At 40.2% G+C, this 26,489-nt stretch overlaps 1 protein-coding gene across 1 annotated transcript in view; it reads right to left on the bottom strand.

Annotated features, from left to right (window-relative positions):
* KDM3B (lysine demethylase 3B) overlaps positions 1 to 26,489 on the bottom strand; it is a 58,880-nt gene that overhangs the window by 15,263 nt on the left and 17,128 nt on the right. The window contains exons 5-13 of the mRNA XM_069592159.1: positions 25,062 to 25,186; positions 23,103 to 23,177; positions 19,607 to 20,206; positions 14,940 to 16,176; positions 13,846 to 14,047; positions 8,512 to 8,726; positions 7,597 to 7,749; positions 2,060 to 2,167; positions 667 to 794 (exon numbers count right to left, since the gene is read on the bottom strand). Coding sequence (XP_069448260.1) covers positions 667 to 794; positions 2,060 to 2,167; positions 7,597 to 7,749; positions 8,512 to 8,726; positions 13,846 to 14,047; positions 14,940 to 16,176; positions 19,607 to 20,206; positions 23,103 to 23,177; positions 25,062 to 25,186 — 2,843 coding nt within the window. The remainder of the gene's footprint in view (positions 1 to 666; positions 795 to 2,059; positions 2,168 to 7,596; positions 7,750 to 8,511; positions 8,727 to 13,845; positions 14,048 to 14,939; positions 16,177 to 19,606; positions 20,207 to 23,102; positions 23,178 to 25,061; positions 25,187 to 26,489) is intronic.

Raw genomic sequence — 26,489 nt, 5'->3', positions numbered from 1 at the left:
CTAATATATCAATTCTACTGAAAATATATCTTGAGATTTCTCAGGGTTAATCCTTGTACCTCTTATTGATCACATGTAGCATGCCTGCAAAGTCCTCCGAAAGTAAGCAGTGTGTTTTTTGTTTTTAAATAATGTCTTATTCTTAGTGGTCACCATCAAACTAGAATGACCTTCACCTCTGACAGAAGATGGGAAAATCACTGCTGCTCTATGATCACTGCTTAGTATGGTTTCAGGTGGAATGATCCCAGATCAACGGGCCAATATTCATGTTTCTTTCCTCAGTACCTAACATGACAAGGCAGGGTCCATGCACACAGATAAGATTGTATTGCTAGCGACCTTTTCTATACTCTTTATCTACATAAAGACCCTGAGGTAGAAATCTGGACAAGATGCAAAGAATCTCTTTGTGCTACTTATCAACCAAGCCTGAATTGGTTTTAAAGACAAATGAAGAGAAACTCACACGAGTTAGGGGGAATTTAAATCCCTCCAGTAAACCCTACGGGCTCTCTGTAGACAGGCTTCCCTATCCCTTAGTTGCCCAGGAATCCAAGAGTAGCCTGGGACAACAGAGGTGAAAATGGGACATTTCCTGGAACAAAGAACTTAAGTTTCTCTCAGTTTACCTGTGAGAAACACCACTTTTTCACACCATTTTACCTGTGACATCCCATTAGTGACAGCAGGTCTCAACACAGATTTGTTCTGCCGACTAATACAAGGGCAGTTTGCTTTAATTCCCCACTTGCCCCGGGCAGCATGTACCATGTCTCCAATATTGTAAAGAGCTGGAAAAAAGATAATTATAATAATAATCAACCTTGGAATACTTTACATTATCTCTCTCAAGCCTTACAACATTTCAGTGAGGTAGCAGTTTGTACCCTTGATTTCTGATGATGAAACTGAGACTCAGGGAAGTTAGGTTATTTGCTTAAGTACATAAAGTTGGTAAATGAAAGTACTAAGACTTTAACCCAAGTCTATCTAGCACTAATGTTCTGTACACATTTAACCACTAAGCTACACTCCCACCCTCCTCCAGTAAACATTAACAAGGTGTCCTTCAGCAGAAACTCTAAGGGTAGATTCTTTAATATGCAAGCGTATATAAACGTTTTGAATTGTATACTTGAGATTTAGGTACTTTACTATAAGTTATACCAAGGTATACTTTACGGAAACATTTAACCAATGCTTAGATCAGCAGGGAGCAGGCATCTGACCACTGCACTCAGGGAGCTCTTCTGCTTGCATACACTGGGGTATAATAGGGGGTGGCTCCCCAAAGTGAAGGAGACTATAGGCAGGGGATTCACCAGCTTCAGTGTGTGTGTGTTAGTGCAAGTATGGAAGCTGGAAATAGACTTTCTGGAGGAAATCGCTGAAGTAAGTTGCCATGAGACCATTGATCCCTACTGGTAAGCTGCCTTCTTCATGGTTTCAAGAGCTTTGATTAGCTTCAGTTGGATTTTTTTTTTGGCTGCACCACGGGGTATGTGGGATCTTAGTTTCCTGACCAAGGATCGAACCCAGGGCCCCTGCACTGGAAGCATGGAGTCTTAACCACTGGACCATCATGGAAGTCCCTCAGCTGGATTTTTATAAGCCTAAAATCAAAGGTCTTTCTGGAAGCCAGGGGACTAGCTTTTTCTTTCCTTTTTTTCTTTTTGCCATGTTATACAGTTTGCAGGATCTTAGTTCCCCAACCAGGCTTAAACCCAGGCTCTCAGGAGTGAGAGCACAGTCTTAATCACTGGACCACCACAGAATTCCAAGACAGGCTTTTTCTATTCTGGCCCTGCTGACCATAAGAATGTAAAACGACATCTGCAAAGCAACCAACCCCTACACCCAGGAAAGTGAGGCAAAGTATGTGCCCTGACTGCATACAATCAATCTAACATTTCTGAAGATTCAAAGGCTCAGAGAAATCTTTGAAGCTTAAAAACAGTCAAGCTGACATAAACCATTTTACCAAATTTTATAGTGTATAAATTATAACTTAAAAATATTTTTCTCCCACCAAATCTAAAAAAGGAATTCCTTTTACCTGTGCCAGGGATTATCTGTGTGGGCATGAGATTCTCTGGTTCATGGGACTGCCCCTTTGCACACTTCAACCAGGAGAAAACCTCTTCATCACCCATCTCTTCTGTCTCTGAAACGGAAATGAATGACTTTCCTATATATGAGGGTCACAAGATGTATCTCTCTCAGTGAGTGAGAGTTTCAGACTCTAAAGACCAGTTTTCTCACGGGTCAAAGAAGATCACAGCTAATTTTATTTATTTTTGGTTATACAGTTTGTGGGACCTTAGTTCCCCAACCAGGGATCAAAGCCATGCCCCCTACCATGAAAGCAGAGTCTTAACCACTGGACCACCAGGAAGTCCTTAACTTTTAAAAATACTGCTTCACTAAGGTATAATTTACATAAAATGTAGTTCAACAATTTAAAGTGTACACTTCAAATTCAAATATGTTTGAATTTCGACAAAGATATCTAGTTGTGGAAAACAGTGTGACATTCAGAATTTAGAACATTACTATTCCTTCCCAAAGTTTCTTTTAGCCCTTTGCAGTCAATACCCTTTCCTCAACCCCTGGCCACTACTGATCAAATTTCTTACATTAAAGTTTTACTTCTAGAATTTCATATTACTGGAAACATATGGTATGTCATCTGTCATTTGTGTTGAGATATTTTCATTCGGCATAATGATTTTGAGATTCATCTATATTGTTCCATGTATAAGTAATTCATTCCTTTTCATGTCTGAGTGCTGTTCCATAGTTTGGATGTACCACATTTTGTTTACCCACTCATGAATAGTTGGACTGCTTCCAATTACTGGTGAATAGTTGGATTGTTTCCAATTATTGGCTATTATGAATAAAGTGATATACACATTCAAGCACAAGCCTTTGTGTGGATATATTTTCATTTCCCTTATACATACTAGTAGAATGCTAGTTGATGTTTAAACTTATAAAAAAATAGATATACTGTTTTCCAAAGTGATGGTACCAAATTGCATCCCTATCAGCAATGTTTAATAAGTTTTAGTTGCTCCATATCCCTGACAGCACTTTGCACCCTCAGTTTTAAAAATGTTATCCAACCTAGTGGGGACAGTGGTTTCTCATTATGGTTTTAATTTGCATTTCCCTAGTAAGTAATGACAGTTTTTTCCATGTGTTTATTTCTCATTGACCTATCTTCTTTGATGACATATCTGTTCAAACGTTTTTCCCATTTAAAGACTGGGTTGTGGGGATTTCCCTGGTGGCACCCTTCCAGTGCAAGGAACTTGGGTTTGATCCTTGGTCCAGGAAGATTCCAGATGTTTTTCCTTGTCTTTCTAATGTTCTAATTTTTTGGCTGTGCTGGGTCTTAGTCGCTGTGTCGGCTTTTCTCTAGTTGCAGACAGTGGAGGCTACTCTCTAGTTGCAGTATGTGGGCTTCGCACTGCATTGGTTTCTCTTGTTGCAGAGCATGGGCTTTAGGGCACTCGGGCTTCAGTAGCTGTGGCACACAGGCTTGATACTTGTGGCTCCCAGGCTCTAGAGCACAGGCTCAGTAGCTGCGGCGCACAGGCTTAGTTGCTCCACAGTATGGGGGATCTTCCCTGCCCAGAGATTGAACCCATGTGTCCTGCAGTGGCTGGCAGATTCTTTCTAACTGAGCCACGAGGGAAGCCGTTCCTTGTCTCTTTTTGAAATTATTTATCTATCTAGTCAGTTATTTTTGGCTGTACTGGGTCTTCTGTAGCAGGGGCTGGTTTTCCTTGTGGTATGTAGGCTTCTCACTGCAGTGGGGTTTCCAGTCGCAGAGCACAGGTTCTACACACGTGGGCTTCAGCAGTTGTAGCACCTGGGCTCAGTAGTTGAGGCTCACAGGCTCTAGAGCATGGGTTCAGTATTTGTGGTGTATGGGCTTAGCGGCTCCACAGCATGTAGAATCTTCCCGGACCAGGGATTGAGCCCATGTCCCCTGTGTTGGTAGGTGGATTCCTATCTACTGTACCACCAAGTAAGTCCTAAAATAAGAAAAAAGTCTTTCATATGTACCCACATATTTACCATGTAGCACATTCTTCATTCCTTTGCATAAATCCAAATTTCCACATTGTATCATTTTCTTTTGCCTGAGTCACTACCTTTAACTTTGCAGCATGGGTCTGCTGGTGATAGAATGATGAATTCTATCACTTTTTCCATTCCTGGAAAATGATTTCACCCTAGAAAGATATTTCCACTAGGTATGAATTCTAGGCTAATAGGTTTATTTTCAGCACTTTAAAATGCTGTACCATTGTCTCTAGAGTATAGTTTTCTGACAAGTTAGCTATTATTCTTATGTTTGTTACATAATGTGCATCTTTTTCCTCTTGTGCTTTTCAGCTTTTCTCTTTACACACTGTTTTTCAGTAAGTAATTAGGACGTGCTTTGGTGTGTTTTTCTTAATGTCTTTTTTATTTGAGGATTATTGTTGGACTTGTAATGTTATAGCTTTTTCATCAAATTTGGAAAAATTTTGGCTTTATTTTTTTTCAATATTTTTTCTATATCTGTTCTCCTGCCCTTTCTCTTTCTGGAACTCCACTTACTTGTTTGGGAGACTACCTAATGTATCTGGTAGTTCAACAAGGCACTCTTCAACTTATAAATTTAAGTCCTCTGTCTGTACTTAGTTTTTTATACTTTTTATTCTATGTCTTCAAGTTCACTGTTTCTTCTGCAGTATCTAATATGCCATTAATCCTACCTAGTGTTTTTTTTTAGTTACTTTTCATCTCTAGAAGCTTCATCTGGGTCTTTTACATGTCTTCTATGTTACTCATTATGTTTTCCTTTATGTCCAAGCATATTGCTGCTGCTGCTAAGTAGCTTCAGTCGTGTCTGACTCTGTGCGACCCCATAGATGGCAGCTCACCAGGCTCCCCCATCCCTGGGATTCTCCAGGCAAGAACACTGGAGTGGGTTGCCATTTCCTTCTCCAACGCATGAAAGTGAAAAATGAAAGTGAAGTCACTCAGTCGTGTCCGACTGCTAGCGAACCCATGGACTGCAGCCTTCCAGGCTCCTCCATCCATGGGATTTGCTAGGCAAGATTTGTTGGAGTGGGGTGCCATTGCCTTCTCCGGTCCAAACATATTAAAAGTATTTTGACAGCTGTTTTAAGGTCCTTTTACAATAACTCCCTCATCACTGTCATTACTGTACTTGTTCTATCGATTGTTTTCTTCCTCCCAGATTACTGGTTGTATTATACTGGTTGCATTATTCTTTTCTGTACACCAGATCTTTCTTCACCGAATGCAGAGCTTTGTGAGTTTTATGTTTCAGAGTACTGGATTTTGTGTAATCCTTTAAAGAATGTTTGGTTTTACTGTAGCGTATAACTAAGCAATTTGCAGATGAATTTGATCCTTCCGAGTCGTGCTCTACACTTCATTATGGCAGCTCCAGAGCAACTTTATTCTGGGACTACGTTAGTCCTACTACAAAGGGTGTGACCCCTTTGGACTCTATCCAATGTCTCTCCACTCTGGCTGGTGGGAATACAAATTGTGAGTTCTGTATACAATTCAGTTGATTGGCTTGAGGACAGTTTCCTCTGATGCATGTGCAGACCACTATATAATAATAATAAAAAAAATTGAGATGATTTCTCTAGATCTGGTGTTCTTTCTGTAGCACTTCAGTACACTGCCTCACTCTTCTCAGATTTTAATCTCGGTCTGAACTTGTGAGATTGCCAAACTCTATTTTAATTGCCTTTCCCTGTGGTACAGGCTAGAAACTGCCTCCAGGCAGTAAACTGGGGCAATTGTAGGACTCACCTTGTTTCTTCATTTTTCTGAGGGAGTACAGACTCAAGCTGCCTGCTGTCCAATATCTGAAACTGTGAAAGTGAAAGTCGCTCAGTTGCGTCTGACTCTTTGAGACCCCACAGTCCATGGAATTTTCCAGGCCAGAATACTGGAGTAGGTAGCCTTTCCCTTCTCCAGGGGATCTTCCCAACCCAGGGATCGAACCCAGGTCTCCCACACTGCAGGCAGATTCTTTACCAGCTGAGCCACAAGGGAAGCCCAAGAATACTGGAGTGGGGAGCCTATCCCTTTTCCAGTGGATCTTCCCGACCCAGGAATGAACCGGGGTCTCCTGCATTGCATTGCAGGCGGATTCTTTACCAACTGAGCTATCAGGGAAGCCCTCTGAAACTGTGGTTTTGTATATTTTGTCTGATTTTCTTACTTTTTATGATAGGAGGGCAACTTCTGCGGAAGTTTATCTTTCATGGGCAAAAGTGGAAGATCTTAGCTATGTAACACGTGGTACCTAGTGAATGTGTTAACCACTGGACATACATTATCTCATTTAATCCTTAAAACAATGCTGTGAGGGACATACTTGTATTATCTTTGTTTTATAGACAAGGAAATGAGTCTGAGGGGCTAAGTAACTAGCCCAAGACACCATAGTTGGTATGATAAGATACAGAAGTAGGATTCAGATCCCAGTAGTCTAAGCTCTAAATCAGTTACAATGGTTACACTGTATCATAGAAGAGGGAAGAATGATGAAGTCAAGGGGCAAGGAAGATTCTTGGCAGGTAGTAAGATAAAGCAAAAAGAAAAGTGAAGCAAAGGATTTGAACAGACATTTTTCCAGGGAAGATAGGGCCAAAAAACACATGAAAAGATTCTCAACATTAGTAGTCATCTGGGAAATGCAAATTAAAATCACACTATATACTACTTCACAGTCACTATGATGGCTATAATCAGACAGATAATAACAAGCGTTGACAAGGATGTGGAAAATCTGCAATCCTCATACATTGCTGGTGGAATTATAAAATGGTGCAGCTACTTTGGAATACAGTTTGGTAGTTTCTGAAAGGGTTAAACACAGAACTGCCATATGCCCCATCAATTCTACTACAAGGTATATATTCTCAAAAAAATGAAAACATACATCCACACAAAAACTTGTAACAAATGTTCCACTATTCATAACAGCCAAAAGTAGAAACAACGCAAATGTCCATCAACTAAAGACTGGATGAAGAAAATGTAGTATATCTATACAATGGAATATTACCTGGCAATACAAGGAATGAATTATGTGCTATAACATGGAGAAAACTTTGAAAGAGTATGCTACGTTTAAGAGGCCAGTCACAGAAGGCCATATATTGTATGATTCCATTTATATGACATGTACAGAATAGGCAAGTTGATAGAGACAGTAAGTGGACTGATGGTTACCAAGGTTTAAGGGGGGAAGGAATAGGGAGTGACTGCTACTGAATGCAAGATTCATTTTTGGAGCAATGAAAATGAAATTAGATAGTGGTGATAACTATATAAACTTGAGAATATACTAAAAACATTTGAAGTGTATACTTTAAAAGTTTTAACCTTCTCAGTTAGGCTGGAGTATTGGCACTTTTAAGACCTCACAATGTGACAAAATATAAACTAAAGAAGGAGCCCAAAGCCATTTCTGCTTCAGTTTCCAAGTCCACACCTCCACTGACATTTTACCTTCAGCTGTATAGGACAACATTTGCTCACCACTGCGTGGTCGGCTTTTCCTGAGCCTGTAACAGTCAAGGCAGACCCCAAATCCGCATTTGCGACAAACCCAGTGGATGTTGAAGAGGGTTGTTTCACATACATCACACATCTCCCGTACACCTCGGACCGCTCGCTTCCATGCCACTTTCTCTGGTGGAAAAAGGAAGAGGAATACTGTTGGCACTGAGCATCCTGAGCGAGAGCATAAGATCCCAGATCCACTGATTCCCATTCAAGCATTTTGTCTAGCAATTAAACTCAAAGATTCATGCAGTTCGTATTTGTATAATTGTAAGAGAAACAAAATACATGGAATTTCTAATATTTCTGAGCAAGTGTTAGTGAGAATGAATGCCATATGTTGTCACTTAAGATACTATAAAATTTTCAAATTGGGGAAGCTTTAAATAAGAAGATTTTCTCTTAAAGTACAGTACAATATTCCTTGGTCTAGAAATAGGGTATAGTATCTCATAGACATGGAAATACCATAAATGTATGAATAACATGGGTTTAAGGTATGAAACACAACAACCAGTAGCACTTAGTCTATTCACAAACCATAAAGTATTACTACTTACTGACACAAATTAGTGCAAAGTGAAGAAAATATTCAGAGTGAACCAAACCCAAATAGGGATCAAAATGCAAATTATGGCAACTGTGCTACAAAAATGAAAGACAAATAGGGAAGGAAATTTTAGTCTGTTAAATGCCAAAGACGGAAAGACTGAGGACTTGCTAGACACAGGTATTGCTTTAGCTATTCAATTTAGCTCATATAGAAGTTTTAGCAGGCTTAATTCATCCATAGAGAATGCTATCTGCCACTCATTCCACACTTCACTTTAAGCAAAAGAAAATGAGTTTCCAACTAGAACTGCCTAGAAGACAAGCAAGAGGGGGCCTTACGGTGTGGCTCCACCATCATCATGGCCTCCTTCTCAGACATCACAAGTTGGCAGAACTGGTCTCCAACATTGGCCAGAATGTATTTCGAGGTTTCTAGGTCTATTCCTTCTGCTAGGGAAGAAGAGGGAATCCACAGGTTCATGGCATCAGGGTCACTTTGCTGGGGACTCAGAAACCCTTCCACTCGGAGTACCCCTTTTCGAGTGAAGATCAACCTGAGATAGGAAGATACACAGTCAAATAGACAGTAAATAGCAGCAACCATGGAAACCAACACCCACTTAAAAATCCTACGACCTAAAAGAAATTAAATGAGACTTAATAGGAATCAGGCGGAGTTAAGAACTTGCACCATATTCGACCAACACAGTATGCACTAATAGAAAGGCTTACTGTTAATACTTATTAGGTCCAGGTTCTTTAAAGAGCTGTCTACCAGTTTCTCTAACCACTTATTCCATACCAGCAACCACACCAGTAAATGTGACCAGAGAAAAACACAGATCTGTGCTCACTGTCACGCTTGAAATGCCTGTCGACTTACATCAGGTGAGCCTTTAATGCTTGTTTAATATCTTCTTTCTTTTCAAAACTTCAGTATTATTTTCCTCACAAGGACCTTGCTAACTATTTCATTCAAAAATTCCTGCAAGGAGCCAGAAGAGAGAATTCCCACAAGCTCCCACCACACTATCACACATTGCTATACCTGCCCCCAGGTACTCCATTTCATCTTCTGCTACTGTGGATGAACTAGCTCCACTTTTGCTCTACACCTTATCCTCTTGCATAGGCATCCTTTCACTAATTCTCTGTTCTACATCTATTTTCCTCTCTTTTTGTCATTGTTCAGTTGCTCAGGCATGTCTGACTCTTTGTGACCCGATGGACTGCAGCATGCCAGGCTTCCCTGTCCTTCACTGTCTTCCTGGAGTTTGCTCAAAGTCATGTGCATTGAATCGGGGATTTTCCTCTCTACTGAATCACTCTAGTCAGTATTTGAATGTGCTATCTCAGTCCCTTTGATCCCACATCCTCCTTCATTTATCTGTTCATAAGAGCAAAGTTTCTTAGGAGATTTGTCTGTACTGATAGTTACCAGTTCCTTTCTCCTTTATTTTCTTTTTTCTAATTTTTATTTTTACTTTATTTCACTTTACAATACTGTATTGGTTTTGCCATACATTAACATGAATCCACCACCGGTGTACTGAAGTTCCCAAACATGAACCCCCCTCCCACCTCCCACCCCTATTTTCTCTTAAAGCACAACATTCAGACGTTCTCTCATCAATCTACCAAAACTTTATTTTGGCTGTGCTGTGTGGCATATGACGTCTTGAGTTCCCGACCAGGGATGGAATGCACATCCCCTGCAGTGGAAGCACTGGACAGTGAGGAAGTCCTAAAACTGTTTTCGACAAGGTCATTCCCCACTGTTAAATCCAAAGGTCATTTTTTGTCCTTAACTGACCACACCCAATCACCAGCATTTGCCAGAGTTCATTATTCCTTCCTAGAAACACATTCTTCAGTTGTCTTCCAGAATACCTCACTGGCTGTTTCTTCTCAGTCTCCTTTACTAGTTCCTCCTCATCCTGATTTCCCTGGTAGGTCAGACGGTAAAGATTCTGCCTGCAATGCAGGAGACCTGGGTTCGATCCCAGGATCGGGAAGATGCCCTGGAGAAGGAAATGGCAACCCACTCCAGGATTCTTGCCTGGAGAATTCCATGGACAGAGGAGCCTGGTAGGCTACAGTCCATGGGATCGCAAAGAGTCAGACATGACTGAGTGACTTCACTTCACTTCACTTCCTCATCCTGAAACAGGAGGGAAGAGGGAGGGCACAGACTTTAAGAGAATGACAATAGTCCAAGGACACGACGTAAACTGATTAGAACAAACAGATCCAAGATGTCCGAGTGACTTCCACTAGAAGTTTGAGCCTCAGTATACACTCATCATTCAGGTATGACCTAAATCAAATCCCTTATGATTATACACTGGAAGCGAGAAATAGATTTAAGGGACTAGATCTGATAGATAGAGTGCCTGATGAACTATGGACAGAGGTTCGCGACATTGCACAGGAGACAGGGATCAAGACCATCGCCATGGAAAAGAAATGCAAAAAAGCAAAATGGCTGTCTGGGGAGGCCTTAAAAATAGCTGTGAAAAGAAGAGAGGCGAAAAGCAAAGGAGAAAAGGAAAGATACAAGCATCTGAATGCAGAGTTCCAGAGAATAGCAAGAAGAGATAAGAAAGCCTTCTTCAGTAATCAATGCAAAGATATAGAGGAAAAGAACAGAATGGGAAAGACTAGAGATCTCTTCAAGAAAACTAGAGATACCAAGGGAACATTTCATGCAAAGATGGGCTCGATAAAGGACAGAAATTGTATGGACCTAACAGAAGCAGAAGATATTAAGAAGAGGTGGCAAGAATACACAGAAGAACTATACAAAAAAGATTTTCATGACCCAGATAATCATGATGGTGTGATGACTCATCTAGAGCCAGACATCCTGGAATGTGAAGTCAAGTGGGCCTTAGAAAGCATCACTACGAACAAAGCTAGTGTAGGTGATGGAATTCCAGCTGAGCTGTTTCAAATCCTGAAAGATAATGTTGTGAAAGTACTGCAATCAATATGCCAGCAAATTTGGAAAACTCAGCAGTAGCCACAGGACTGGAAAAGGTCAGTTTTCATCCCAATCCCAAAGAAAGGCAATGCCAAAGAATGCTCAAACTACCGCACAATTGCACTCATCTCACATGCTAGTAAAGTAATGTTCAAAATTCTCCAAGCCAGGCTTCAGCAATACGTGAACCGTGAACTTCCTGATCTTCAAGCTGGTTTTGGAAAAGGCAGAGGAATCACAGATCAAATTGCCAACATCTGCTGGATCATGGAAAAAGCAAAACAGTTCCAGAAAAACATCTATTTCTGCTTTATTGACTATGCCAAAGCCTTTCACTGTGTGGATCACAATAAACTGTGGAAAATTCTGAGAGAGATGGGAATACCAGACCATCTGACCTGCCTCTTAAGAAATCTGTATGCAGGTCAGGAAGCAACAGTTAGAACTGGACATGGAACAACAGACTGGTTCCAAATTGGGAAAGGAGTACATCAAGGCTGTATACTGTCACCCTGCTTATTTAACTTCTATGCAGAGTACATCATGAGAAACGCTGGACTGGAAGAAACACAAGCTGGAATCAAGATTGCTGGGAGAAATATCAATAACCTCAGATATGCAGATGATACCACCCTTATGGCAGAAAGTGAAGAGGAACTAAAAAGCCTCTTGATGAAAGTGAAAGTGGAGAGTGAAAGAGTTCCAGCTTAAAGCTCAACATTCAGAAAACGAAGATCATGGCATCTGGTCCCATCACTTCATGGGAAATAGATGGGGAAACAGTGGAAACAGTGTCAGACTTTATTTTGGGGGGCTCCAAAATCACTGCAGATGGTGACTGAAGCCATGAAATTAAAAGATGCTTACTCCTTGGAAGAAAAGTTATGACCAACCTAGATAGCATATTCAAAAGCAGAGACATTACTTTGCCAACAAAGGTCTGTCTAGTCAAGGCTATGGTTTCTCCTGTGGTCATGTATGGATGTGAGAGCTGGACTGTGAAGAAGGCTGAGCACCGAAGAACTGATGCTTTTGAAGTGTGGTGTTGGAGAAAACTCTTGAGAGTCCCTTGGACTGCAAGGAGATCCAATCAGTCCATTCTGAAGGAGATCAGCCCTGGGATTTCTTTGGAAGGAATGATGCTAAAGCTGAAACTCCAGTACTTTGGCCACCTCATGCGAAGAGTTGACTCGGAAAAGACTCTGATGCTGGGAGGGATTGGGGGCAGAAGGAGAAGGGGACGACAGAGGATGAGATGGCTGGATGGCATCACTGACTCGATGGACGTGAGTCTGAGTGAACTCTGGGAGTTGGTGATGGACAGGGAGGCCTGGCGTGCTGCGATTCATGGGGTCGCCAAGAGTTGGACATGACTGAGCGACTGAACTGAACTGAACTGATACACTCATCATAACACATCAGCAAAGTGAACTGACACAACCACCAGTGCCATCACAGTTCTGAGGCCAACCATCAAAGACCAAAAAGAGGGCAGTGGCCCAACTCCTGGAAATCCTTGCCCTTTCCCAGGATGACAGAGGATGAGATGGTTGTATGGCATCACAGACTCAATGGACATGAATTTGAGCAAGCTCTGGGAGTTGGTGATGGACAGGAAAGCCTGGCATGCTGTAGTCCATGGGGTCACAAAGAGTCAGACACGACTGAGTGACTGAACTGAACTGAATTTCCCAAAATAGTTGGAATAATCCCCCCATTCATTGTTGTTGGTCAGTTGCTAAGTCATGTCCAACTCTTTAGGACCCTATGGCGTCACCACATGTGGGATCTTAGTTCCCCAACCAGGGACTGAACCTGTGCCCCCTGCAGGGGAAGTGCAGAGTCCTAAACACTGGACTGCCAAGGAAGTCCCCCATCAAGTCATCCTATTTAAATTGTAGCCTCTCTAGCCTCTCCACATATCAATCCCCTTTCCCTTCTTTATCTTCCTCATAGTTAAACTTGTTTTTCTATTATCTGCATCCCTTACAAGCCTCTGGAGGGCTGGAATTAGATGGTTTTGTGTACTGTTTAATCCTCAATGCCCACAACAATGGCTGGCACATATTAAATTTTCAATACACATTTACTGAATAAGCGAATCCATGCCACATGGATAAACCACTTGGATTTCTTTATTTAAAAAACTAAGGACTCTTGAATGATTTATTAGAAGAAATTTCTCTTCTAAGTTTATCAAGCAGAAGCAAAGTAAGTAAATAGGTATTGTTTGGTAAAAGCAAGGGACATTTCAAGGATTTTCAACAGTTACCCCTATTTTAAAGAAGGTTCACATTATCTCCTAATCTTACTTCCCCTTCTTTCTTAAGGGACTTAAATTACTCTAGCTCTAAAGAGGAGTAACTGGTTAAGCAAATCTATAATACACAATGGCATCCTTCTGCTCACATCACTGGTTTCAAATGGAATTCAAGTTAGGAATAAGAACACAGTTAAGGGGGCAGCAGGTGAGACTGTTAAATTTAAATTCTCTTAAGGATGAAGTCATGTATCATTTCACAACCTAAATAACTAATGGGATGGCAGAACCTTAGCACAGACTCTAAGAGCAACGAAGTTTAGGAAAACAAGAAAAAGATGCTGAAATATGTTTACCAATTCAGAGAAAGAGTGGAAGTTATGTATCACTAAGGAAACTGGGAAGGAGATGAAGAGAGGAGTTTGGGTACCTCCGGAAGTGAAAGAAGCGGCAGGCCACAGTGGAATCATCTTGTTCCTGTTCCTTAAACTTCCGATACCGCTCCAGGCGGCACTCACGACACTTGTGCAGGTGAGGGGCTACATTGATGCACGACCCATCCTGCAGGAAGGGCTCTCCAGACTGCTTCAGCTTCTTTACTTTGCTCACATCTTTCAGCACTGACTGGCCCACTGTGAGAAGGCAGAGACAGAAATGGTTGGTCATAAAAGGTTTAAAAGAGATGCAAAAACATGATTCTCCTGAGGTCAGACATTGTCCTGACCTGAGTCACTCCTCCTTGCACTGGATGGGCATGGGCCCATCAGGTCCATCCTTGGCAGAAAAGGGGCAGAGGAAACAAAGAGGCTTCAACTGGGAAATAAAAACCATGGAGAATTTGTGGGAAGTACCCCATGACAATGAAACAACTCTGAGTATGGGTGAGGAAAACTCAAGAAGGCAGAAGGTAGCTTCTTGCCACCAGCCCCTCAGGATATGACTGTTCTACTAATCAAGAACTCTTGGGGCTTCTATGGGAAACCAAATCCTAACGAGAATGGTGACTTGCCATTTTCTTAGACACTTGTCTTTACACAATTTCAGACTATAACCTTACTCCACAGGAGTTAACGGCTTTTGAAAGAGATTTAAAACCATAAATATGTGACAGACAGGAGCAAACTGAGGAGCGGTTCTCTTGCTTCATCAGCTCTACTAAAGGCTGCTATGTGAGAATAAAGACTAGCACTGAGTAACTCCCCTAAGTTCATTAAAGGGGAAGGACCAAAGGCAGGAGAAATATACTAAGGGAGGAAAGAGTTCCTGACCAAAATTAACAGACTATCAAGACTTTGTGGGATTATCATTAACAGGACAGATATCCCTCTTACAGAGCTGGTTTAGATCAACCCTAACTTGAACCAGATGATCTGATGAGGGATCCCTACTGCACCCTTTGGACTATTTAATTCTATGAGATTATAGGACTTTCCATCAAAAAGAGGGCCTCTGCTGCCCAAGAGCACAGCAAGCATTTGAAGCAAGTGCCAGAGCCAGGCCCATGGATAATCTCAGCAGGATCACCTTTCAAGGGGGCAGTCCGAGGCCGGCCCTTGGGGGCCTGCTTCCCTTTGCCTTTTCCCAGCAACAGCTCAGCACTGCGTTCCCCATTGGGGCCCAGCTTCCCCATCAGGTGTTCTGGAATCCCCTTCAGGCCAGTCTTGGCTTGGAGCTGCTCCTCAGAGTCGCTTAAATCTGACAGGTCACTATTGGTACTGGAGTCTGAGTCCTGTCTGCAAGCCAAGCTTCGCTCATCCAGTGAGAACCTTTTCACAGCTTCAAAAGGAGCTTTGTTCTCCTGTGAAAAATCTGCTGGGGAGGACAGAAAGCTGCCTGAGTGCCTGCCAAAGACGTTACTAAAGGTTTTAAGGAGAGGATTGTCCTGCTGCCCAGGCCCCACAGTTGGCCTCTCCTCTGTGGGGCTAGAGGAGAGAGTAGGCATCTCAATGGGCTGGGTGAGGCCGCTGGTGGGTGAACTGGAGCGGCCATTCCCCATGGCAGAGAGGCTTGGCCCCCCAGTGGTAAGAGCTGAGCCCAGAACACCAGACACCAGTTTGGAGGAGTCAGTTGTGATGAAGAGGGTTTTCTTCTTTGCTAAAGATGCTGAATCTGTAGAGGAGTGAGACTCGGGCCAGCTGGGTGCTGCCTTGGAGGTGACAGTGGTAGCAGAGGAAGAGCTACCTGATGCCTGAGATGCAAAGCTGCTGAAAGGGCTATGTTCAACTTTCTCCACAAATGCCAAGAAAGGGTTAGAAGGCTCTTCTCGGGACAGTTTAGGGGGCTGTAAAAATAGATTTTCATGACTGTCTGGGGTGCGGGCATTTAGGAGGCTCCGTGGGAAGGCTGGCGTGAGGGTGGGCATGGACTCTGCAGGCACTTTCCGATCCACAGAGCTACCAGCCTTAGAGCCTGATTTAGTGTCTGCTCCAAGAGTGGATCTTCCTTTACAGAGGCTCTCAAGGCTTTGTTTAAATGAGTCTCGACTGGAGGAATCATCAGCCAAATTCTCTGAAACGGTAGTGAAGTAGTTACTGGTGGGTAAAGTTTGGGACATGCATTGAAAAAACAAGTTTTTGGAGAGATCAGAGTCTTTCTGAGACTCTGGTGCTGGGCTACAGCCAAAAGAGAAGCCCAAAGGTTTGTTCTCTGTGGCAAGAACCCCATTGGACTGGCTCCTTCCACTTCCAAAAGTCAAAGCTTGTGATGAACCCGGGAGAGATGCTCCAAATCCAGAAGAGGCCAGGACAGAATTCCTTGAATTCTGAAAAGAAGAGAGCCAGAGTTAGTGATGTTGGCTTCCTTGACAATCTTTTGATACCTTCTTGGACCTAGGCCAACATTTCTTATGGGTCAATCAATTTTTCTCCCCTACAATTTCAGGAAAACTGCTCTTATAACTGTTACTTCACCAGGAAAGAAAACTGCCACAGACAACACAGAGGGGTCTTTAGCAAGGTGAGACAGAGATGGCAGGATGAAATGATACCCTTGGTTGTTAGCCAACTGACTGTCAAAGCACCAAGAGGCTGTGTAGGCTTCTAAGTTATCTATTTAGAAATGAAGACTCTGTCAGGGAACTGAAGAAAAGGGTTCCCGAATGTAAATGAGCTTTTAGTCTGAAATAGAGTGAAATATTACTAGTGACCCTGTAATATTAATCTACCTCAAAGACCTTAGGGGCTATGGTTAAAGTTTTGGTTGATTTAAGTCATTGCAAATTGCCCACTCTTACAAAAGTGACTTCAGCCCTATGAAAAGCTCATCGTACATTAAGGAAAAAAATCTTTGTCTGAAAATTGCTAAGATGGACTCAAATCAACGTAAAAGCTGAATTATCTGTTTCTCTTAAAGTTAGACCTAAAGGTGCTAAATTAAAGAGGCATACCAGTTACTGAACACTTCTGTTATCATTATGATTTAACAAGTCTCCAAAGCGGAAAACTGTAGATACTGATAATACCCACCAACAAAAGCACTCAGCACAACAAACTGGAGAATGAAAAAAAAAATCTTTTTTTTACACCTTAAAAATGCTAACTTCCGCATTTAGATAAACAAGGATGTGTATATAAAAGGGGTTAGAATCACTTTCATATAGTATATCACATACTCATATATGTGGATAATACAGAGAAATATCCATAGGTAGGTACAAGTACTTACATAATACTTATATTCACTTTAAAGTATTAGAAATAAAAATTATTTCATGACTGCTTAATAGATACGGCGTTTCTCTTGGGGAAGAAGAAAATTTCTTTATGTAGTAGTGATGGTTGCATAACATTGTGAATATATAAATGCCATGATACTGCACACATCAAATTGTATAAATGGTAAATTTTATGCGTTAACTTAATTTTTAGAAATGTAACATATACCAGATAAATGAAAGGGTGGTATTAAAAAAAAGTGAGACTATGTAAGAGGAGTCTACATTAGGACTTTCTTTGAGGGTGGCAAAGAGGCATGAGAACCAGGCAGGCCTTTTAATGGCTTGCCTCCAGGTGACATCTGCTACAGAGACCAGTTCAGGGCATTTCAATAACCTAGTTCATTCTCCTTTTTTCTTTTCCTTCCCACTAACCAAAAACCACTGACTTAAAACTCCTCCAAATAAAAAGAAGAGAATAGACAGACACAGCACTGACGCTATGCTGTTGTTTCACTGGCTGGATCTGTCCAGGTCCCTTGACACCTGTGTGACTGCAAGGAATGAGCATAAGGATCTCAGGTTTCACTACTAAAGTTACCCTCTAAAAATAAACACACATATGGACTTCCCTGGTGGCTGAGTGGTAAAGAATCCTCCTGCCAGTGCAGGAGACATGGCTTCCATCTCTAATCCAGGAGGATCCCACATGGCCGTGGAGCAACAAGCCTGTGCATCACAACAACTGAGCCTGTGCTCTAGACCCCAGTAGCAGAAACTACTGAGCCCATGTGCCTCAACTACTGAAGTCTGAGCATCTAGAACCCTTACTCTGCAACCAGAGAAGTCACCACAGTAAGAAGCCCTTGCACTGCAACTAGAGGAAAAGACAGGGCAGCAATGAAGACCCAGCACAGCCAAAAATATTAAATAATAAACAAAATTATATAAAAAATACACACATGAATGAAAAATAATTGGATGCTCTTTCTTTTTCCTATAACTGATTAAATTTCAAATCTTTTTCTTATAAGAAAGTGATGACAAACTGATTTCAACACAATTTTTAGGGCAGGAAGTTTCCTGGGGGGCTGTGCCCCTGGTTCATGATGGAAATATCCATTTCTGTACTTTTAAATCATATCCCAAGAGAATACCTAGGCTAACCCACTAGTAAAGTTACTGATACAGTCACAGAAATTTCTCAGACCTGTTTGGAAAATGCCCTCTGAATCCGCACTTCATCTATTCAGCTTTGCTACTCCAAAAACAACAGTATTCAGTGGATCTCTTCGTGAAGCATGTAATATTTGCTCTGTTTTGTAATCCCCATTTACATCTATTCTGCCTTTGACATGGACTTAATTTTAATCAATTTGGGCAATATGATGACTTAAACAGAGGAGAAATCCACATAAGATCCCCACCTAGTTCTCTTGGGAATGCTGGTAAACTAACAGAGAACAAATCATGAAGAGTGTAAACTTTGCATTTACAGGCCTTCTCTTCTGCCTTGGCACTTCACTTCCCTCCCCATCCCTGCACACTAGAGATTAACAAACTGGATCTTCTATGAAGGGGAAGAAGTCAGATGAAATATATATGCCATGTTTTATATGACACTGTTATAAAACAATTCCATTTTAGGATGTGAGCTCCTTCAAATAGGATTTCAATTCTGTTTATAATATACAGTACTTAGCACACAGTAGTTTCTTATACATAATTTATAAAAGTCACTTAGTATTTTATTTGTTTTTCATATTCCAGTTTGAATTAATAGCCAATTTGGAAAGAAAATATGACCAGCATCATTAATCATACTTTGGTGACCAAAATAAAAGCCAAAAGACTGTAAGAACTGATTTGATACTGTTTCAAATTTGACTGGGGAGCCAACTTGATATTAACTTTATTTAACAAAAGTTGCATTTCAGCAACAATATATGTATATCAGATAAAGAACCTAGCAAGCTGGATACTACCACAATTAATTCCATCAAAATTTCCAGGTAAGGCTTAAAAGATTAAGTTAAGAGGGGGGAAAAAAAAAACCTTCTATGGTCATATCAAAGTGGCCCAGCCTCAAAGGAAAATATAGAAAATGATGAACTGAAAATGTGTTGGTAATAGTAGCTTTCACATAGCCCTAATTATAGTGTTCACTGTTTCCAACACTATAATTCATTAACCTTGCCTCTCAAAGGCCTGGTGGAGGGTAAACCACTACATGAACTAAATAGATAACTGAGTTTAAAAGATTCCCCATTGGATCTATTTTAACAACACATTAAATTGGATTGTATAATCAAGTTTTGACTAGCCCAACTGTTCAGGTGACTTTTAAGAGCTGAGAAAGTTTTAAGAATATACACATTTGTCCAACAAGCAGTAAAGGACTACCCACAGAATACAATTTAAACACATCTCAGAAATACTCCTTCCCTATGGCATCTGAGATGCTTTTTAATGTGCTAAGAACAAAGTAGGGTGAAAGTGTGAACCCACATCTTGCAAATCTGCCCCTGAAACAACTCACCTCTCCTGGGGCCTGCGACCAGCTGCCTTTCTGTTTTTCCGGCCCAGTCCCTGTTGCAAGGCCAGTGTCTGAGATCCTCACCGTGGTTGGGGTGGAGCTGGCGGTAGTGACCACAGCTGCTGAAGCCACCATACACTGGCCAACTTGTTCCAGTGTTTTTCCTGCCTCTTTATTTTCGGCTCCACCCACCTCTGGGGCCAAAGGTGTCTGACCTGTGGCTGTAGAATACGGAGTGAAAGGTAGAGGTGTGTCCCCACCCACAGGCTCATCCTGCACCACCAGAGTCCTGCCGTTTTCTTTGGTGTAAGTGGCAAAGCGAATGTTGCGGTTAATCTGGGGGACAAATGTAGTCGGTGGCTGCTTGGTTCTCTGATCCAGCCCTGGCTCTCCACTGGCATTCCCACCTTTCCAGGGCCCTCGGCTTGCCTCGCCTCCATCGCTCCCATTACTGTCTACTTCACCCCTGTCTCCTTTCAATTTCTTTGATGCAGGGTCACACCCAGAGTCCGAAGCACTTTTCCTCCTCCGGCCATCTTTCCCCTCTATGCTCTCTCTCTTCTTCTTTCCTTTGGAAGATTTTACTGCTTTTAACGTACCCCCCTACAAAACAAAATTCAAAAAAGATTTATTACAAGGGACTTTCCATCCTGCGAAAACCATAAACCATTAGCTCTTTCCCATCTCTAGAAGCAGACAATCAAAGCTGGGACAGATTGCCAAATTCCAATGCCAGCTCTAAGACATACCCTTTGTTAAAAAGCTCCAATCTTCCTGTGATTCAATTTACACACACATTTTCAAGATAATAGTTACTAGAGGTTAACTCACTTTGCAAAACTTCCCTTAAATGAAATGTACTCCTTTCTTAAATGGACTTTTTTCAGGATTTTAAAAATTTATGGAATATCTTTTATAAAATGGACTGATAAAGCTAGTCTGGGAACTTATTTGCCCCTTAGTGAAAAAAAAATCTGCTTTATTTTGTATTTATCTCCTTGTTTGATAGAAACTGGCAAGTATTGAAATATAAAATCTCCTCTATCCAGGAGTCACTAAAAACTGGTGACAACTTAACAATAGGAAAAGGAACATTTATGAGTCTGTGACCAGAGGAAAAGTGAGCCCAACAGAGACAGGTTTGAGTTGCTGTTATGGACACTATAAAGAACACAAATAATTTCTAGGTCTTATTTCAAAGCATTAGATACAAACAGGGGGGAAAACTAAAAAGGCAGGCTACCATAACCAAAAACTCAAATCTCTTAGCTCTTTTAGTAATTTCATCCTATCTCAGGAAATCTTAAAATTTAGCCTTATTTGAAAGGTGAAGTGAAGAAGTGAAGTCGCTCTGGCGTGTCCGACTCTGTGACCCCATGGACTGTAGCCTATCAGGCTCCTCCATCCATGGGATTTTACAGGCAAGAGTGCTGGAGTGGATTGCCATTTCCTTTTCTAGGGGATCTTCCCGACCCAGGAACTGAACCCGGGTCTCCCACATTGCAGGCAGACGCTTTACCGTCTGAGCCACTAGGGAAGATTTGCAACGTCAGTAACCTTAAAAGACACAGAATTAAAAGGGGACAATTCCTATCTCTGAGTGAAAACTCTTTCCCTGAGAAGGACAAGAGGACAGGGGCCTGGGACACAGTTAACACTCTCTTAGGCAACTTATACCTGGAAATTCTTAGATTGATATCCTATTATTTCTTTTTAGCTGCATTTAGCTAACTTTCAGATAGTTTCATTTAGATAATGTGCTGGGGTGGCAATAAGCTAGTGACATAGTTATTTGGCTGTTATTATTTACCAGCTTGATTAATCGATTCTTGATTAATCTTGATTAATCTACCCTTGAATACATATAGATTCTTTGTAAAGATCTGTATCTTTGCTGTAATCAATCATTATTATAGCTCTTATAACTGAATTTTTTTCAAATTTTTCATTTCTTCTTGCCAGTTTTCTCTTCATTTTTTTCTGCCTTCCTTTTTTCCCCCTTAATTTCCTTCTGAAAACCTTAACCAAAGCTCAAGATTTACTTGTTTCTCCCATACTTTTGGTAATACTAATCTAAGTTCCTAAATCTTTCATTTAAGAACTGTTTCTGTTTGTTAAGAATTATTTTCATTTGATCAATTAAAAATCTTTTTACCCCTTCTTCAACCTCTATCATCACTCAGTTTGCAGTGCTGTGAAATATTTAAGTACAATCACTGAAATCTCTCCTTTCTTGCTCACTCTTTCCAAGGAAATGAGGTGACCATGGATCTCTAAGAAGCGTTACTGTAAAACTTGGCATATCTGTCAATAATTGTATTTTGCTAGCTAAGATGACAGTCACACCATGGCAAAGCTGAAAAGAGAAGAATCAATGTCTGTTGCTGAAAACCAAAGATCTCACCTGTAACTCCTTCAGCCAACTTACAGAGCCTGGCTCACAGCAATTTCCCTGAGCAACAACGTATATGTATGTCCTACTTATGGTGAGCTACTCACATGTGAGTAGATTAGAACACTGAGACCAGTACTCTCTAGCTATATATGGCACAATCTAAATGTACCTAGCATATAATAGGTGCTTAAAGAACAAATGAAATGAGGAAGGAAATAAAAAAGGGACCCAATACAGCATCAAAGTAACAAGTGTTTTTCAGCCATGTAAACACAGTCAAAAGACTTATCCTATTTGTAATAATATAATATGTAGTAAAGAACTATTAAATTTTACCCTGATTCTTCTTTTCCTACCTTAATCTTGTTTTATCAAGCCAAAATGACTGGATAGAGAAGAGGAAGAATTGTATACCCAGCAGGAGCAGCCAAGAGAGCAATACAAACACAGGTGCTAAGAAAACTATGAAGAATATATGGACAGATGGCTGTCCAAGTCAATGTCCTACTGAAGGAAATTCATACAGGATTCCTTAATTGGTTCAGGCACTGATTTATAGTATGTCTTTTGATGGGTTATGATAATTCTGAATGAACCAAGAGTTGGTCTGATTCACAGAAACTATGGAGTAATCCACTGTGTGCTGAGCACTGAACTAGGCACTAGTTTAGTTTGAACTCTTCTTGGGATATGAAATTTCAGATTTCCTTGGAGCTCACTACCACCTGATGGAAAGAAAAAGAGGATGTAGTTTCTTCTCCATTTCTTATTACTGGGTAGGTCATGAATATTATTACTACTTATTATAGCTTTGTCTATTGTACCTTTTAAATATACCTGTCCTAAAAAATGTAAGAAAAAAGTAGGCCATTTTAAAACAGTTAGGCAACATAGCCATGATGAAAAGGGTTTGCTCAGACTAGGTCTCTTTCTCAAGATTACCCTCCCTCAACTAGACAAGACTGTGGTGAGAGCAAGAAATGTACAGTGGTCAGAGCTTGAAACCCAAAGCTATTAACATGGATAACACACACATAATGAAGTCTATGTAACAAGATAATGCAAGCTCATGAGTCTGCTCAGAGACTCACTCCATTACTGTACCTCGCTCTGAGGCGCCGAATTATCCACGAGCATCACATGGATCAATCTGGGATCTACGGACTTGATCTCACCACTCTATAGAAGGAGGGGGATAGAAATTAGAAAAAAGAAGAAAGATTTAATGCCTGCCCACCAAAGACATAATTATGTAATTTTTCTTATGTAATCTATGCAATTTTCTCTATTTGTTTCTACTTCCCTGATAGAATGAAAGCTCCATGAATAGGGAACTCTATTATTTAATTCACTGCTAGAATAACAACATTTGAAACAAGGTCTAAAATATGGTAAGCACTCAAATATTTGTTAAGTGAATGAATGAAAAAATTGAGTTCAATGCCCAAGTGTCTCTTTTAGGGCTACTAATTTCAAATTCTGCATCTCTAAAACCTTCCTATTCTGTAATTAAAAAAAAAAAAGAACTTCCCTGGTGGCTCAGTGGTGAAGAATCCACCTGCCAATGCAGGAGACATGGGTTTTATCCCTGGTCCAGGAAGATCCTATATGCTGTGGTAACTAAGTCTGTAAGCTACAACTGCTGAGCCTATGCTCTAGAGCCCAGGAGCCACAACTACTGAGCCCATGTGCTTAAATTATTGAAGCCCTGCCAGTGTCAGAGCCAGATCTCTGCAACAAGAGAAGCCACCACAATGAGAAGCCTGCATACTGCAATCAGATAGTAGCCCAAAGACCCTGAAGCCACGAAGACCCAGAATAGCCAAACTAAATACAAATAAATAATAAAATTTAAAAGAAAAAAGAAACCTTCAGAAAAAAAGCTAAAGGTTTCGGCAGGGGCCTATTTGACAGATACTGTCAGATTTAATGTGTACATCCTTTGACCTGGCAATTACACACTTGGGAATTTATTTCAATAAATAAATAATGTGAAAAATGTATAATGATATATGCTCAAGGATAGTCACTGAGGCATTATTTGTATTAGTAAAATACTGGAAATGATTTTTAAATGTCCATCAATTTTAAATTAAATTAGCTATACTACATCAATTCAGTGGATAGTATGCATCTGATTTTAAAGGATGAAGTAGATTTCTATATATATTTATAGAGAATGATGCTAAAAAGTTAAAAACATAAATCAAAGAACTATGTGTATCATATGATCCCATTGTTAGTACAGTATGACTTATGCAGTTCTTACCTAAATAGACAGTATAAAAATATCATATACACACATAGAGAGAAGGTATTTGGAAGCATATGGAATATATACCAAACTGTTAATGGTGGTTACCACTGTCAGGAGTAATATTTGCCTATGAGAAGGGATGGCTTTCACTAGCTATTTTATATATATGTGTGTATCACTTGAAATTTATAAATGAAGATTGAATAATTTAATAAATTAAATAAAGAAATGACTAAAATCATTATGCTCATATTACATGTGACTCTAGAGGGCAAGTCTGAAGCCAATTCAAAGGTGTTATAAATACATATGTGTTTGCCTCAAAATACTCTTGTTTTTGATAGATAATTCTCCAGGTAGTTATAGATGCTATGTTTTTTCTAATTATTTCCTTAGAAAACAATTCATTTTATCAGCATGTAGGGGAGAGTGTCATAAGTATTATAGAAGCAAATGCTAACTGATTAGATTTTTAAATAATAAACATTATGAATATGATAAAATAAGAATAGCACTTCACATCTCTATACTGTTCTATAGATTTCAAAGCACTTTTGAATACATCATCTCAGTTCCCAAAACACATACTGTGAGGCCAAGGGTGGTTACCTAATTACCTCTAATTTACAGATGAGAACACTGAGGTTGAAAAAGTAGAACAACCTTTCTCAAGGTGATAGAATCAAAAGTGATAAAGCCAGAGATGGAACCCAGCTCTTCTCACATGTAATGAAGTGCTCCCTTTCTCCATGCCACCCTTGGTAAGGGGATGGATGGACCTCAGACAAAATAACACAGAGCCTCACCTCAGTTACAGACACCTCCATAAGACGGGTGATGGAGTCTTGATGGCTTACAACACCACAGAGCCAACTTTCTTCTCCCTCTGGCTGGTATACTTTGACCCTGTGACCCTGAACACTGTAGGGACCTAAAGAAGAGATCAGTCAGTACTGATTATTTTTGGCTAAGCTGTATTTCATGACTGTTCCTTAAAAAATAGAAACAGAAAGAAGACTTATTGGCACTTTTAATCCTCTTGTATAGAGTTGAATAAATGAGCAATTTCAGATTTACTATACACAGCAGTTTAAAAATAAAACATAGCTTTTCCCAGTGACTTTGGTAAATTTTATTTGGAGATTTCCTAAAATATCCTAGGTTCTGACACCTTATCTCAATATTTCAATTCTAGAAGTAATACAGGAAAGAGAAAGGCAACTTACAAGTCAAAAACTATAGATAATATGAAAATCCACTCAGACCTATCTGACATATACATAAAAAAAGTAGGCCAATAAGTTGAATGTTCTATTTTGTTATGTTAGCATAGGAATGATACATAACCATTTGCCCTTTGCTATCTTACTTTCAATACAGTAGGTGGAGAATTTAATACATGAGGTTTGCAGCCTCTGCTCTAATAACAATCTGAACAAATATAGCACCTGTCTTCCTAAGAACATAGAGTTTCAAAGATATTACTTTATCAGCAGGTAATGTTACCTTACAATTTCAGCTGGCCCTCCAAGAACAAGAGTTTCTCTCTCCTACATATCTTATACATTTGAGACCATATAGTTAAATCACTGCTTAATTTAATTATCTTTCAGAGCTATAATTAAGCTTAATTTTTCTATACACATTCATATATATCTCTATATCTTATCCTGTCCCTTGATTTCCTTCTCACTGCTATCTATTTTTCCTCACTTTCTTTCTTCTCTCATATCTTTCCTTGATTATTAAACATCATTTCACACTGATACTTCCCTTCTCCAAAGAGGCCAGTTTTCCTACTTTTACCTATTTAGATTTAGTTTGACAAAAGAGAACTAAGAGCCCTATTTCACTGAAAATCATTATTATCATGAGGTCAGGAAGGACAAAGAGCAAATGTATAACATGAAGGGAAGGATAAATGAAGCCAGAGTCTCCCCTTTGTGTAGAATCTTGGGCAAAATCTGTATGTAAAATGAAAAAGTTAATAAATCTCTTTTGTTTTCATTCTCAAAAGTTAACATGCTCTTAATGTGAATGAGTCTGTGGACACCTTCCTTTACGAACATACCTTACACTCTTGTTATTTGTTGGTGTTAACAGTCTTTGGTCCGCTGAACCTTACAAGACAGTATGCTCAACAAGGGCAGAGCTTTTCTAGCTTGTGGTTATATCCCCAATACCTTAACACTGTGTCGACTGCAAGGTTAGTCCTTAATAAATATTTAAGAAAT

The sequence above is a fragment of the Ovis canadensis genome, chromosome 5, assembly GCF_042477335.2.
Source record: "Ovis canadensis isolate MfBH-ARS-UI-01 breed Bighorn chromosome 5, ARS-UI_OviCan_v2, whole genome shotgun sequence".
Taxonomy (NCBI): Eukaryota; Metazoa; Chordata; class Mammalia; order Artiodactyla; family Bovidae; genus Ovis; species Ovis canadensis.
The sequence above is the reverse complement of the archived record's forward strand: the minus strand, read 5'-3'. Positions and strand labels throughout refer to the sequence as shown.